Here is a 16,887-nt window from a genome sequence, read left to right as displayed (position 1 = left end):
CTTCATTAATTTTTACAGAAGCACAGATGAATCTGCTTCATTATTCCCACATCATAGACATATTATTGGCCTACTGCATTTGGATTTCACCAAAATTTGATCTGGGTTTAGACAGTTTAGACAAAGACACAAGATATAAGGGGCACTTATTTTGCAGAATAATATCATATGTCAATTACTTGACAGTTAATGGGACCCCAAGCTACAGCTAACGGTGTGTCTGTGCAGACAATAATGAGTTTATACAAGCAAGACAATATTCACAGGCGGTAATATTAGCGTTGGCATTTAATTGTGCTGTAACAGACAAATACTTGTTGTTATGCTGTATAATTTGATAATATTGTTTCCTATCAGGACACATTCGGCCGAGTTCAGGTGTTTTTATGACTATAGGTAGCTCTGTTACGCATGAATTATTTATTGTTGTGTTGAGACCACTTTTGTGATTGGTTGTGCGCCTTAAGGGAGGCCGGAGTGGGTGGGGAGCTTTAAGAGCCTCTGCCTGCTTCCCGTCGTGTCTCCGAGCTAAGCGACGCTGAGCAGAAGCGTCACCGGCACCAGCAGCAGCAGCAGGAGGAGAGGGAGGAGAGCCGAGCGCATCCCAAAGTTTGAAGCTGTTCGGACACAGCAGACACAAGGACCGGGTTATGTGGAGTCAGGTTTGTAGAATATTTTCTACTCACTATATTTGCTACACCCTTCTTATGGTGCATGTTTTCTCAAAGTCAGCACAATTGAAGCTCGATAAACCTGTATCGGACGTGGATTTTTAATCTTGGAATGCTGTACACTATGACTTGCATGTCTTTTAGTTTCATACCATGTATTGATAAGTTTTAAACTCCGCCGTCGATTCTGGTGTTATTTGTGTCAAACTTTCGAAGTTGTCCTCTCTCTACAGATGCTCTGTTCTCTTGCAGCCCTGTCCAGACAGCCAAACCACTATTAGCTGATCACTAGAGTCCTACTGCCAAAAAGCAAAAAGAGATGGGGGCTTGATGAGACAAACTTAAAAGTCCAAATAAAAATGCCAGAGGGACACCCTTGCATTTTTACCAAGTCAAGAAAAAATGACAAAATGTATTGAGCTAGGTGATTGCTATATCAGATGTATTTATTTCATCTTTCATCTGTGTATTTCATCATTCATCTGTGTAATTTATGTCTTCTGACAAATCTAATTATTGATCTAACATGAATTTTTCTCAATATTAGATCAGAAGCAGAGAAGAACACTACCTGACAGTTTTACTTTCATTACCTTTCAGTTTTACATCCATTTTAAACCACAAAACCACCAGGTTACCACATCATGGACCAATGTGCCATGAAACTGCTACGACAATACCTGTGTAGCAAGACAAATTTCCTTCTCTCTTCTTGGCCCCAAGCAAGGCACCTTTGGGAAATGTGGATTGAATTATCATGCTTAGGTTTTTCCTCTGAATTCCCCATAGGTCATTAGGGGAGCACAGATGCATACATTCCTAAACAGCTAGAGGTATGTAAGTAAATTTAATTTAAAACTGTCAGTCATAGCAAAGGTCTAATTTTCCCTGATAACGCCTTTTGAATTTCATTTGCTCCTTCAGGTTTGCAAACGATACTGATAGAAAAAAAAAACTCTGTAAGCGCTGTTTTGTCAGTTTATCTGTGATATTATGTTATTTGATCCATTTCCTGCACGGAGGTGTGAGCTTTAACCCATCCTGCACTTTATCATTTACCCGCCACGAGGCTCTGAAATCTGTGCCAGGCGTTGGATGTACCACAGCCTTCCTGGACTCCTTCATCTGTATTGTCTCACATTACAGTGACAACTGCTGAATAATTAACTGTGTCTTGTTAACAGTAATGAGTAATTTGAGTTTTTTGGTGTCTGGAATCTGATGGAGGTTGCTGAGCAGAGGACAGAGGTCTAGTGCTGTTCTAAAACCAGTTTGAGCTTTGAGATTAAAATGTAAGGGACACTGAAAGTGGAGAGCTTCTCAACACTCAATGAAAAGTAATCAGAACGCTCACCCAAGTACATATATTATGCTGCTGAAGGCCGATGGATGAAAAACCATCACACAGTAGCCAACCACTAGGCAAGTCAATCCAAACGCTCAGATTTCTAATTTAAAGTCTAGTGGAGGTATCAGCGTTTCCAAAAATACTAGGGCTTTAAAAAAGAAATACTCACTGTGCATGGAAACAGAGCAGGCAAAATCTTTGTGAAGGGGTTTTTAATCAATAATCATGAAAATTAGAACATAAAATAGTCTGTGACTACTTTGCTTCATTTTCCATTATTAATTTGCCACTTGATGAATACACAGCACGCTGTGGTAATGCTGATCGGCAGGAAGCTGTCAGTGTCATTGTGTAATGACCTGTAATGAGAGGAGAGATGGAAAGGAAAGAGAAAACCTAGGTGGGTTTACCCACAAAGCTGTCCTCACACTCCTGTCAGGATATACACTATTACATGGAGCACATTAGTGAATCAGGTTCTCCACCACACAGCTGTGTCACCGCCAATCTCTGTGATTAGGTTCGATATCTTACACCATTCTTTATTGCTCACCAAGGTGGAGGCCTTATTACATTGTTCGGGCATCGTTTAAAAGCAGCTGAGTGAGGAGGTGCAGTCACTAAAGTATCTTTGCAGCATCGGTCTGATAGCTATAATTGAAATTTCATGCCGTTGCACGGTTCAGTTCTGAAATGGCCTTTTCATGTGGAACCATGGAACAAGAAATCACCTGTACATTTTGTGGTACTTCAGTGTACTGCCCCAGAAATAATAGCAATGTCACACTGAGCATGATTCAATTTGGCTTGATATAATGTGTCAACATAGCACAGTGGGTCGTAAACATCCTATTTGCTGTGGCATGAAGAACTACCTCCGGCTCACATGAACACAAAACCAGCAGGAAGGTGAAAGAGCTTCTCAGGAGACGTAGCAGAGTCATCATGGGTCCTCAACCTTGACAAGCAAGAGTGAAGCGATCCTCCAAGACGTAGCGGTTTTGATTTCCTGTTGAAGATCCCTCGTCAAATATTCATCAACCCCATAATCTATAGCCCTTTGATAACTGACACAGGACGCAGGATTTATTGTCTCTCTGCTCAGCTCAGAGATAGACCCCCAAGACCCCAGAGCAGCTCCCAGCACGAGTCTATTAATTTGTCTGGAAACACTAGAAGAGGGACAGAGATGTGACCAGTTCACTTATTGGAATGAAATCTGCTGATGGACCATGAGGTATAGTGTGCAGATAAGCTCTCCTGTCTTCTATCCTAGATGTTTTTGGCCTTGCCTTTTCTGGTCTGCGAGGCTTTAGGGCCCCTCCAGCTCCCCTCTCCCTGCACCCCGCTCTAAGCTCAGTAATCAAATAAGCTGAACAGACTACCTTCACCTGAGCAAGGTGATATGTCCATGTCTTTGTGATGACTTTTCTTCTATGTTTAATCCGTGCTTAGGAGTCCAGCTGGTGGCTTCTATTTCAGTGGGGATCAGAGCAGTCAGCAGCTCCCTGCTGAGCAAACTTATTTCAGCTTCACTGTTTGAATCAGCACTTTGCCATTGTTGAGTATTTTAAGCTCCTTTTTTTCTTAAAAGGTGGACCGGATTTACTGGACGTTGCACCCTGATATTGTATTTTCACATTCATGGGTGTGAACCGTCTGTTAGTGTACTTTTTTTTTGCACCGCTGAGTGAAAAGCATTGTTTAATATCCTGGCTCATGGGTGCTCTGACGTCTCAGGCCATTCCCTTTAATCGTCTTCAACAAAGTTTCTGACTTTTTTATGCTGACTCTAAGCTCTGCCACCTTGGTTTTGAGCAAATGTTGTGTGGGTAGGACATGTAATATATATGGCCTTCATCGTGGACCGGTTGACTGGCTGGCACAGGCTCTGTTCTGTCCCAGTGGACTTGACAGAATGGCTGCCTGATGGAAGGAAAGTGCTGTCTTCTGACTTTAAGAGTGCTGACATCTCCATATTGCCTTACCCCACATACACCTCCCACTTCCATTCTCTCCAAATCTCATCTTTCTTTTTCTTTTTCTTTCTCTCACCTCCCTGATTTTCTTTTTTCTCTTCCTCTTACCTCCAGATGTATCTGATTGATGCCACCTGACCCTCTGTGTTCCCCAGGTAGCTGCAGACCTCTGCTCTGTCTGAATGCAGGCGTAAATCACAGGGATTACCATTCCGCTCTCCACCTTTCCTCCCTGCTTCTATCCATTCTCTCGCTCTGTCTCCACTTCCCTTCTGCCCGTTCTTGTTCATCTCTTACCTCATCTTTCATCTGACCAACTCTCACCCTCACCTTGCCACTGGGTATTTCCCAGTGCTGTGTGCTGTTAGCCGTTTTGACAGCAGCAGGGGGTCTTTCAAGGTGAACTATGGGGCTCGATTGGCCACGCCAGCTGCTCTCCTGCTCACTTACGCCCTCTTTTTGTCCTCTCCATAGACTTTTTGTCTTCATTAATACAAAATAATCCTTTTCTTAAAACTTTCCCTCCTCTATTCTTAGCATGTTCTGACTCTCTAGCTTACTCACTCATCCACATTTTCATCCACTCACTGGTGACCCACCACCACTTGTGGGTTGGTCTCTTTTCGTCCTCATCATTGTGTGAATATTTGATGCCTGTGATTTGTGAATTAAATATAGGTTGTAGGTGGATATGATTGGACTGACATTTATTCACCCTGACTGGTGGGACAGGGGAGGATTTTTGTAGAATGTAGGAGGTTTGTGAGGGATTGATGGAAATAATGGTCAGATATGACAGAGTTGATTAAGGTGGTGGATAGAAAGGTGGTTTCTTTTGCTGCCTGCCAGCAGCACGGCATCAGTGAGCTAGATGGCTTGAAGCGACAAATGTGTTTCAGGACTCTGTTGCCTTTGAGTCATTCCCCAAGGGCTTCATAAAAGGAAGAAAATCACATTTAGAGCTTCTTGAGTCATGACTGGGTGAAATAAAATTCACAAATAGGTTTGCTCTGTGTGCATTTGGTCTTTTTTATTGTGTTTTTATAGCTGTTAATATTTTCTCCGACATTATTGGGCAGGGCACAGCAGACACTACTAGACGTGGCTTTCTAAGATCTCCAGTGTGGGATTTTTGTGCTTTTGTCAAATGAAACCGGAAATTGTTTCAACATTTGGGTGACGCAAAAAAGAGAAGAGAAATCGAAAGAGAAATCGTTTTTTAAATATTCTTGTTCAACATTTGAAGCAGTAAAATGTTTGTAAAAATCAACACTCAGGTCTAAAATTTGTCTAAATTTACTTTGTGAAAATAACTCTGTTCATGGAATGCACAGGGAGCTCAATGTATCCTGAATATGCACAAATACAGCTAGTAAAAATCCCTCTGAATGTTCCCTAGTGGCAGTCAGACACACCGGTGCTTCAGGCTGTCAAACAGAATGACACAAGCAACCAAGAGAGAGGATGGACCAGACTGGAGACTGGTCCACCCCCCCACCCCCCCATGTCTTTAGATCTGATCCCGCTTGACGTTTTTGGAGAAACGTGCAATCTGTCATGCAGCAGACTTTCAGCTGTATCTAGACCAGGCCTCGTTGTATTTAGGTAAAACATAATGCTCATCTTGTACAAAATGAATACTGATCTAAAATCTTGAATACTTTGAATATTGATGCGGGAGTGACCTTGAAAATATGCTGCTAGAGAAAATAGACTGAATGTTCATCTGGGCTGGTGATAAAATGACAGATTGCAGGCAGCTTGGAAGATGGAATTGCTCAGCTGTATTGCGGCTGTTGAGAATCACAAAGGGCTTGTTTTTTCCCTTTGCTCCTTCATCTGTGTACAACTCCATTTGTCTTTCCCTCCATAGCTCCATCCCTTGTTCATTTCTCCTGGTTCACTGCAATATAAGTTTCTGAATGAACTGATGTGAACACTTTCTTACGGCAGTGGGTCACTTTTCCTCTTCAGAAACGCCTGACAGTGAGATCCATACTTCAACCTGATGAGGAGTGAGAAGTGGGAAAGTATGTGTGTTTATGACGATGGACAGGTTCTTGATGAATGCATCAATATAAAATGTACTGCCCTCTCTGTTGTGTCATTGTACCTTTATGTTTTAGAAGGTCAGCAGTCTTGAGTGCTTTCCACTCTCAGAGCACTGGCCTCTCATTTGCATGTACACTCAGTAAAAGAACAGGGGAGCACTCCCTGCTCTCCCTCTTTCTCTGTCTCTCTCTCTTTTAATGTGTCTTTATATCTATCTCTCACATACAAATACACACCTTTTTTGTACATAAGCAACTGTGTATGCAGAGCCGAATGGCTGTGTCGGAACAGCAGAATATTTAATTACCCAACTTTATCACCATTACTGTAGCTACTCGCTGTCTGCCAGCCTAATTATGACACAGGCTATCCGAGGAGCTGGCAGGTCATGAGCTGAGCTGCAAGCCAAGTGTAAAGAGAAATGACTCCATGCACATTTTGTCTCTCTCAGGTTCTAAAAATACCTATAAGGCTGTCATGTTTTAGTCTGTAAATCTGAGTGTGCAGGCGTACATATGTGCAAACATGTGTTTGTGTGTATTTTTCCCTCAGAAGATAGCTGAGCGTTTGTGAACTGCAGGCTAAGCTACACATGTTGTAGTTAGATAAGGTTGGCATTTGGAGAATGTTTGTTGTTGTGCACAGCTGAAGGTGACCTGGTCCCCATTGTTCTCATTAGCCACAGACATACCGCAGATGGCAACTCCCAGAGGTGGCGAAAGGACCTAGACAAACACCCAGGAGTCACCACAAAAAGAAAATCAAACATATCAATAAGAGGGAAAGAGCTTACTGATGGATGGTATCAATGTATGGTGTCTCACAAGGACCTCCCACCATTTGACAGTATGTATGTGTGCATCTTGTGTGTCCTGTATGTTTGTTTTGTAAACATCATTACTTTTAAAGTGATGCAAAGTAGGATAACCACCTGAGCCACTGCGTCTCATACTTCTCCTCTTTGCTTTTTCTTCAGGTCCACTTTATCTTTATAAGCAGCAAATTGGAAAGGGTTAATTCAATTCCCAGCAGGCTGTGGCTGAGACTGGGAGCATTTACTCTCGCTCTCTCTCTCACTCACTCACTCTCTCTCTCTCTTTGCTCTTGCCACTTGTTCTCGTTTGCTCTTTTCTCCCATTCTCTTTACTTCTAAAGTCTAATTACTTTTAGACAGTGGCTTTACTAAGGCTATAAATAATGACAAATCAAGCCTGTCTCCTCACTGAACCTTGTGGAGGCTTGGCTCGGTTGGAGGAGGACAGTGGCGGTCTGCTGTCCGCCTCTTGAAAAGATTATGCTTAGTCTTGTGCAGGTGAGAAATTTTGTGTGATTGTGGGTATTGGAGGGGATGCATGGGGCCAGAGAAAGAACAGTCAAACAGTAGTGAGTGGTAAAGATTATGTTACACGTTTCAGGAAATGTCTGGAAATCTGCATTGAGTCTTTCTTATTCACAGTGTATTTGTATATGTGTGTATGTGTGGGTACAGGAGGCAGATAGAGGAAGGAAAGGGTGAGACTCCGGTCACCAGAGAGGTAACTAAATTATTTTCAGCTCCCTTCTTTTCATTTACCCTGATGAGTTCTGTCAACATTAGCTTGACCAGTGGCTCTGTGAGAAAGTGATGACAGTGGTGCTGAGTGTGTGTCTGTGTGTGAACTGTGTTTCAGTGCATCCCTCTAATACTGTTTGTGTAGTCTATTTGTAACTTAACCAAACTTAGTAATGCCTACTTCTAAGTATGTGTATTTCCATGCCATTGCATGTGTGTTTTTCTGAATGTGAATGAGGTACAACATTAGGTGTACATCAGTGAGTGTGTGCTTGTGCGCATGTGTGAGAGAGGTGTCCATTTAAGGGCTTTTCAATGAAGACTGACGAGTGTCTGCCTCGCTTCCCTTCATCTCAGGGTGTCTCTCCGGTGCTTTGAGGAAGTGTTCCAGAGGAGAAATGGAGTGGGCTTGAACTAATGCGAGACGAGGCTGATGGACGACAGAATGTGTGTGCGTGCATGTGGGCAGTTGTCTGTGTGAGTGTGTGAGACTGATGGAGGGTGATGGTGGGAGTAAGACTTAACGAGGCGGAAAATAAGCTGAGCAATCTCTGTCTGTCCTCCCTCTACCTCCCAATGACTTATTCACACACACACACACACACACACACACAAACACACACATATACATTTACACAAACCTTGGGACAACATGACTGAACTATCTGACCACTGACTCTAATAAGGCATGTTGCAAATGCAGGAAGTACAGGATCTTTGCCATAAAATTGGCCTTTCTGTGCACAATATGTAACCCTGACCTTACACTCATAGCTGTAATGACTCCAGGTTGTTGCTTAGATAAATCAATATACTATTATAAGTAGTAATAGTATACCTGTTATTGTACAAAATGATAAATTTCACTATTTTATAGAGAACAAATGCATTCTCACTCTCATTCTTATGTCCATTCTTTGTCTGCCTCAGTCTAGTTACCATACCCCCTCTCCCAGTGATGGGTTAGTGAGAGATAATGGAGAAACGCTGCCACTAAATAATTACAGGTTGGATAGGATCAGATGAGGAGGCTATGTTTGTACCTTTTAGCTGCTCCTCCCACATTCAAAATGGAAATGATCCTAGTGTGTGGGCTTTGTCAGCAAGGCTCTTTTTTCTGTCATTTTGCTCCCACTTGTGTTTGAAGTGTGTGTGCATAAATAAGTGTTTAATGTGTTTTATGTCTGTGTGTGTGTATGTGAGAGAGATAGAAGAAGAAAGAGAAAAGGAGAGAGAGAAATAGGGCAGCTGACAGCCTAACCCTAACCATAACCCTCAGGATTAGCCTGTCTGCATCCCCTTGTGTTTACATGCTGCAATAGAGTTTTCCCTGTGCAGTGACCATCAGTTGTGGGTAGAGATGGGCACTGAATCTCAATACAGATTGAAATGTGTGCTGCTTGCATTAGTAGGCTACATTAAACTCTGATGCATTGAGAGGCATATTTTTTTTAAGTGCAATATGCAGTGATACACAGGTCTACCTCCTGGTTATCATTGGTCTTGCTTGTAGGGCCCCATCCTGAAGACTGAGCACTGAACTGCACCCTGACATTTCCAATGTTGATTGGTTTTACAGAGGCCTGGCTTATCTTAAACGAACCTCACGACAGCTCAGCAAATAGGAGGCTGTTCTTAATGCCACTGGCAACTTTACCCCCAATAAGCCTAAGAATTTGGTTTCAAAATTTTGAATGTAAAAAATCTCACAGCAGTTGTTTGAAAGCATTTCTGACCTGGAGCTGTGGATACGTGACAGTGTCTGTTTTAATAGTGTCCTTGAAAAGAGTTTCAAGGTTTTCTGACCTATTTTTGGGTTTTGTAGCTCATATCACTCAGAGGCAGTGACAAGCTGGAATCACTTACACACACACACACACACACACACACACACAGAGCAGTTGTGTTTGTACACAGACAGAATTGCGTATTCATTCACATTGTGAGTGCCACCTCCCAGGTGTGTCATCCTGCTGCCAGCCTGAGTCTAGTGCACCACACACCCTGGAGACACCGGCTGATGAAGTAGCAGATAGAAAACCTTTGAACTGAACGCGACAGAGAGAGAGAGAGACAGAGACAGAGACAGAGAGTGTATGGGAAAGGCATTTTGCCATGGTCATGCAGAGGAGAGTCAATCCAGTTTGTGCCAGAAAACCTCTCCTCTGTACTGCTGCCCGTTCACTACAGGAACCTCTGCTTTATTCATCCATCTTTACCTCCTCTATCAATCTTTATAATTTCCTCTTCATCATCCTCTGTTTTCTGTCCATCCTACGTAGCTATTTTTAGCTCAATACATTGAACCACTCGTCTGTCTTTCTTTTTATCTCTTGTTATCCCATAATGTCCTCTCATCATAAAGACAATTACTAATTTATTAGATATTCAAATCTACCTTAGTTTCATTATCCCTCTTTAATAGATTAACTTAAAATTAAAAGCACTTACTATTAATGCCTCCTCCACCCATCTCTCTTTCCCCCTCTCTCCCTCTGCATCCTCTCACCTTTGTGTCTCCTCACCTTCTCACCACACACACACACACACACACACACACACACACACACACACACACACACACACACACACACACACACAGTACTCTCCATATCTATCACGTTTGTCTAAGCAAACAGCCCAGTCACCATTCTGTTCAGACGAGCGAGCAGGTAAAAATGGTTTGCATATCACGTTTCCTCAATGATTTGAAACCTGGCCCGCCACAGGAGATGTGATTTTAGATTATTAATGAGACTCCACGACACTTTGTCTTTCCCTCAATCATGTCAACAAATGAATGAAGGGGGTCAACGAGTGAGCAAATGGCCCTCAGTAACAGTGCACTGACAAATGAGGGTGATGTAATGCGGTATCTGTGTTTATAATCATGCATTCATTATTGCTAATGTGCCTGTAATGGCACCATAATCAGCTTACTAATTGAGTGTCAGTACAGATGATACTGGTGCTGTGTTCTACCAACAAATGGCTAATGTCACTGTCACTATAACTTATTGAGCAGAGGGTCATAATAATCATATGGTATGATGAAATGAGGAAGGAATGACTTAGTCTTCTCCTTGTGTTCCACATTAAAAACAATCAGTCATAAAGGAAAAGTCGTGCAATGACTGTATATTTATTTTGAGGGATTTGAGTGTGTGCTGATGTTATGTTGCGCAAATTAAGCATCCTCGTTACAGCTTTACTAGTGAGATTCTTTTGACAGATATCTCAATGCTTTTCCTAACCAGGTGGCTCTTATGCTCGCAGGTGGTGGTTTAGAAGGAACTGCAGTGATTCTTCGGTTTAACCGGGAACATCTGATGACAACAGTCCGTTAACATCCCTCTGTCGTGTCATGACTGACAGTTGGAAGAGCTGCGAAAACAGGTTCCTTGTTCAGCAGACTGAAGATCGAACTGGATGAAGCCACTTTTCTTTTATGACTGACAACTTAACAAACACAAAGTCACCTTCTCAGAACCTTCTAATTCATTTTCTACCTCTTGTTGCTTCTTTACTTGTCAAGGGAGGCACTTTTTGAAGATATCATCCCAAAGGGAAACAATGAAAGGAACTTATTTCAACACCTGACGGCTCTGACCCACTTATCTCACTCCAACTAGCTGGGCTGAAGGAAGACTTTGCATTTAGCAGGCAACATCAGCAAAGGTGATACCCTGTTTTATATTCAGGGCCATTGATCCACTGACCTCTAGATCTAATTAGCCACACACAGACACCCACACATGTACACACGCAGACAAACACCTGGCTTTCTTGTGTTTGTAACACTTGTGTCTGGCCTTCAGTTCAGTGACACAACGCCCAGACACACATTTAAACAGCTATACTCAATTGGGTGTTAGAAGTCCATCTGCACACCATTAACTCCCATAGAGAACACTGACCTTGGCTGTGATCAGACACGTGTTTTGTGTGTTTGCATTAGCAGGAGGCAGTGTCACATCCTGTCTGCTCTGATTGAGAGTGAGAATGAGAGTGGATGTGGCAGACTGGCCTTGATAAATACTCTAAAAAAAAATTTACCGCCTGAGGGTCGGCCACTCAAACTGGAAGCCATAGAGCTTCATTAGACTGTTTAGTCAGTTCCTCAAAATGTGTGACACTAAAAAGTAGTGCATATTAATTTAAAAGTGTTCGTGTGCATATGCATGTGTGTCTGTTGCATTGTCAGAGCAGATTAGGGCCAGGCCTGTCTGGGTCACGTCACTTTGGCTGACCTAGATTTGACAAAATAAACTGGCCACCTGAGGAAAACGCATGTGCAAGTCCTGCTGTGATCAGAATACGCACATTTTTTAAACAACTACACCACACTCTCTGAACTCAAGATTGTTCTGCAGTCCTCTTACTTGTTAACTACCTTCTACCAAACTTCTTCACCCAACAAGCAGGGTCTACAATATAAAACTTGTGAACTGCCTTTTTACTTAGCCTCATAATCAAACTCCCGATCTCCAGTTTGGCTTTTGTCTCTACGCCACCCCTCATGAACACCTTCCCTTCCTTCTCTGCACCTCCTCCCAACACACCAACCATCCAGTCAGTGTGTAAGCCCTGCCTTCGGGCCCCGTGGAGGATGAACGATGTGCCCACTCTTGACTACGAGTTGCTGCTGTCCCCGGCCAGCTCCTCCCTCTCCGGCAGTCCTGGCGGTGGCAGCAGCAGCCCCCCTCTGGCGCTGGTTGGGGTGGACAATGAGCAGCGCACCGCCTTGGCCTTTGTAGGCCTCCTCATGCTATTCCTGGTCTTCCTGCTGGTCAGGTGCTTCAGGATCCTGCTGGACCCTTACAGCCGCATGCCTGCATCATCCTGGACTGACCACAAGGAGGGGCTGGAGAGGGGTCAGTTTGATTATGCACTGGTGTAGGGTGATGTGTCAACAGGGTGTAGAAGAGGGAATATTTCATTGTACACGGACAGGGTCTTTTATAGTGTAGTCTAATTTAGAAGTGGAGATGGACAGCAACAATTCATTATATTGTGAATGCACTCTAAGAGGGAAGTTTACCTGGTGTTGTAGTATGCCTGGTTTATATCTCTGTACTACAGTCTGTGTACTGGTGTAAATGTGAGGCTGTGGGGACCCTGTGTAACCATAACAAGTATGGTTCAACAAAAGGTAAAGCCAAACACTCACCCAAACCCAGATATTTGACCATGAAAAAAACAGAAATATTAAGCTGCACAGCTGCCTTAACCTGACCTAATGTACAAGTCTAACCACATCACAACATCACTTTAGGGCTAGATTTTCCTAATTCCACTGCTTGTCAAATCACAACATAGTTTTGAACCTCAAAGTTGCGTTTTTCACGAGAACTCTCGACACATAGAACACAGGTAGAACTTAAATGAAGGCGTTTACACTTAAGCAGATGCCCCTTTAATGAACCAAGGTCCATTACAAAGCATCCATGTGTTAAGTGCTGATCAAGTAGCACAATTCCTCACATTTGTTTTGATTTGGGACACTGATCCTCGAGCAGCACTGCAGTTCCAGATGCTTTTAAGATGCTTTTGAAGCAGGTAGTTTATGTCTCCATAAAATCTTGTCTGTGTATGTTTTGTGTGTTACTGTGTCTATAACGGAGAAGCCATATTGAAACATATATAATCTCTTATTACTGCAAGTAGAATTTATGTTCAGTGGTTGTGTCCTTTGCTTTAGTCAGCCTGCCAAGTGTGGTGATGAAGCAAACAGCAACCTTTAGGCAAAAAAAGCTTTATTTTTCTATTCTTGACTCAAGTTTGGGAGTCCCCTTTTTGCTATCTTTCTGTCCTTTTCCTCTTACTGTATGGATCCTTAGACTGTGGATTTTTGAGGTAGTCATGCAGCCACGTCTTAGACGGAAGCAAAGCAGGTAGCTTTGCTTTTTTTTTGTGTTTTGTAATTACATATTTTTCTGACTATCAGCTTTGTTTTTGATACACTGTGTTGAATCAGTGAAAATAGAAAGATTTTCTCCTTAAATTACTCTTCTTTAATTTCCACTGATTGCTGAACTGTGTGGAGGGTCCACACACACACGTTCATGTTGGAAATGAAATAAAATGATTACTACTTATTTCTCATCGTGTGTCACACTTGAAAGCCATCACACTGAGATAAAAGAAAAACTCAGGCAACCAAAATTTAAAAATAAAACCCACAATACTTTATTGCCATTTATGTCACTGAACAGAAGTTTACAATATGATATGAATCACTCTAATTTTACAGACTGCCATTTGATGTCATAAATCTTTGGTTTTTGTTTTTGCATAAAGATGATTTCATTCAGGATATTTAAAAATGGCTGACTGATTTATTGATCCTCAAATAGTAGATGTGGTGTGACTGAATGATTGTCATTTCAGCTTTCAGTTAAGATTTTTGTATAAGCAGGTGTCATTCCTGTGCCGAACATTTGAACTACTGAAACTTCAGGCTCCTTGTTTTCTGAGTTATAAAGCAACTGATGCAATGATTTGGATGCAAGCGGATGAGGACAACAGTACTGTTTCAAGTTTGACACTGAAGCTGAGATACAGTAAGCACACGCAACACACTGCCTTTTTTTAAAAAAAAACATAATGTCAAATAAAAGAAAAATTACAAACTGACAATAAAGATACAAAGTATACAAAGGTTCCCAGGTTAGAAAAATGGTTATGTATTATAAACATTGCCTAGGCTGTGGGACAGTGAAGCAACCTTGACTGTGAGAAAAACATTCTTGTTTATTAGCACCATAGATCGTAGCTAGAGATGGTTTTGTTTGCATTGATCCTTACGGCAATGTACAGACAGTGTAAGCTTGTATGATAATAGAAGATAGGAATGTTAATAATCTTAAAGTCTGACATTTGTGTTTTGATTCCTTTCTTTCTTCATTTGACTGCTCACAGTGGGTTTTAAAGGATTCAGTCAGTGATCAACAACTAGGATGCTGCACTTGCTGCATTTTGGTTTTGGTTCTTTTTTCTTCTCAACAAAGCAAAGTCAACAGCACTAAAGGCCTTCAGTCTTGGGTTTACTGTGAGTATTTGTTTTGGCAGCCTCAACATTAAAAAAAAAAATCTACATTTCACTTAAAAATATACAATTTAATTTTCAAGAAGCAAGTTTGATAATATTGGTTTTTCAGCACTGAGACAATACAAAAGACAGACAAACACAATAAAACCTAGCAAAAAAATGTCACTTTTGCAATCCAGATTCAAGACTGCACTTTGTTTGTACAGCGTAAGAGATGGTAATATCTAGCACCTTTTTTTCTCTTTGAGAGAAAAAAAAATTATGAGAAATGAAAGATGACCTGACAGATATTTGTTTTGGTTTTTTTTTCATGAGGTTTCGTGTTCACCTGTGCGTGCCTTTACACTGTAAAGCACTACCTTTAGTTACAGCTTAGGTAATGTTAACATGTCATGTACCTTTGAGACTGCTACTGTATTCAGCTGTGTGTTTCTGCAAATGAGGCTCAGACTTCAGACATCGAGCTCACGGTAAGGTCAAAGAAGTAAAATAAAGTCAGCTTATTGTCCAGTTCAGACTCCCAACACTTGCTGTCGGCCGCAGCTCTGTTCTCCTGAAGCATTTATGTTTGGGAGTTTGTCGTAAAAATGCAGGACCAGGAGAAACTACGAGCCCCTGACAGCCGACAAGGGAAAGAGACCTTGGACTTAATGAAAAAGCTGACTATCAGGTCCAGAATCAGTGCACCTGGAGTGTTAATCCCTTAAAAGGTTAAATACAAACATGACCTGATCTATCTTCTTTTAAGTCTACAAGCTACTAACTGGTGTATTCCCTGCTCATGATGGATGCTGAGGGACACTAGCACCCTCTTTTGTTCTAAAGTCAGCATCACAGCATGGTGTCCATACTTGGTGAGAAGTACTGAGGTAACAAAACATGACAGCACACACACGCAAACACGCTGATCCCTGCTTGCCGCTGCCCGCGGGCAGGACGAAAGTCAGTCACATCAGAGCAGGACACAGCTTGCTGTTTCCTCATCTGAAAATTGGTTGGCATCCAGCTATAAAACAGACCGCTATGGACTTAACCTGAAATGCTGTGTAAATGTTGCAGTCCTTCGTGTTAACATTTTTCAAACAGCACAAATACATTAAATGACACACTACAATACTGAGAGGGGCAGACGTGACAAACCTAGTTCCCCAGTGTTGTGATTTTTTTGAAGCAAGATCACAGAGAGGTGAGAGAGTTCTTGGACCACCACAATGGCACCTGACCCTTGATCTCTATTCCTATTTTACTCCTTTATAATACTAAATGAAAAGCTCATGCTCATACATGCTGCATAAATTTTGTTTTGGCCACTCTCAGCACTTATTTTCTGACAAAAACTCCTGTTTGTATAATTAATTGTTTTGCTTTCCTACAAAAGTGCTTCATGGACTTGTGGGCCATCTGTCTGCTACTTTGTTTTTTTAATTAGGTGCTTTGGTCCAAGCACAAAGACACCTCTCTGCCATCTCCTCCACTGGATCTCTCAGTGGAGAATGAGTGCTAGGTCAAGTAGGAGTGGAGGGGTGCAAGAGGAAGTGAAGTCAGGGTAAAAAAACAAACACAAAACATGAACATATAATAACATGAACAGTAACAAAATGGTGGTAGAGTTGGGCTGATTGACTCAGTCTTTCATAGCCCTTGACTAGCCCCTGCCGGTGGGGATGGTCCTGCAGGGGGAAGCTGGGAAGAGGAGTTATTGAATTAAAGGACAGGTTAGAACTCAAAGGCTTTAGGAGTCAGTCCAGGGCAAGATTACGAGCACATTCTGAGCTCAGTGCAGGTGGATGTGGAGCTTGATGCGCAGGGCGTCTCCTATTTCTCCTTGTAGGTAGTCACTGTCATGCTGCTTCTCCAGCTGGTGTAGTCTTCGGGGCCCAAACAGCGGCAGGCTGGCGATTTCCAGCCGGTAAGATCCCGGTGGAGGCGGCCTCTTGCCAAACCGGAGCACGCTCTTTCCGTCGCGGCGTTCCAACAGGCGGAAGTGTTCATTAGCGTTGCCATGGGTGATGACGTAGCGTATGTGGTGCTCAAGGGGCTGCAGGGCAGGGAGAAGCTCTAGTATAGGCTCCTTGTTGAGAAGTGAAGCCAAAGAGAGGTTCATGGGGATTGAGGCCTGGGTGTCCACACTGGCCATGCTCACTGCTGGCTCCTATAGTGAAGACAAGGACAGAGGAGAGACTTTGAATTGTTTAGCAAACCAAAAGTGAACTAGTCCTGACCCTGAAACTGAC

The 16,887-nt window shown here is 42.4% G+C and overlaps 2 protein-coding genes across 2 annotated transcripts in view; one reads left to right on the top strand and one right to left on the bottom strand.

The window, feature by feature from the left end:
* Positions 1-539: 539 nt before the first annotated feature.
* LOC121183181 (cortexin-1-like) lies at positions 540-13,796 on the top strand. The gene is made up of 2 exons (XM_041040094.1): positions 540-662; positions 10,879-13,796. The coding sequence occupies exon 2, from the start codon at positions 12,122-12,124 to the stop codon at positions 12,500-12,502; it is 381 nt and encodes a 126-aa protein (XP_040896028.1). The 5' UTR covers positions 540-662; positions 10,879-12,121; the 3' UTR covers positions 12,503-13,796.
* fbn2b (fibrillin 2b) overlaps positions 13,768-16,887 on the bottom strand; it is a 66,437-nt gene continuing 63,317 nt past the window's right edge. Inside the window, exon 65 of the mRNA XM_041040093.1 lies at positions 13,768-16,805. Within this exon, the coding sequence (XP_040896027.1) occupies positions 16,428-16,805 (378 nt within the window). The 3' untranslated portion in view covers positions 13,768-16,427. The remainder of the gene's footprint in view (positions 16,806-16,887) is intronic.

This window comes from Toxotes jaculatrix, chromosome 6 (assembly GCF_017976425.1).
Source record: "Toxotes jaculatrix isolate fToxJac2 chromosome 6, fToxJac2.pri, whole genome shotgun sequence".
Taxonomy (NCBI): Eukaryota; Metazoa; Chordata; class Actinopteri; family Toxotidae; genus Toxotes; species Toxotes jaculatrix.
Note: the sequence above shows the minus strand (reverse complement) of the source record. Positions and strands in the feature narration are given on the sequence as shown.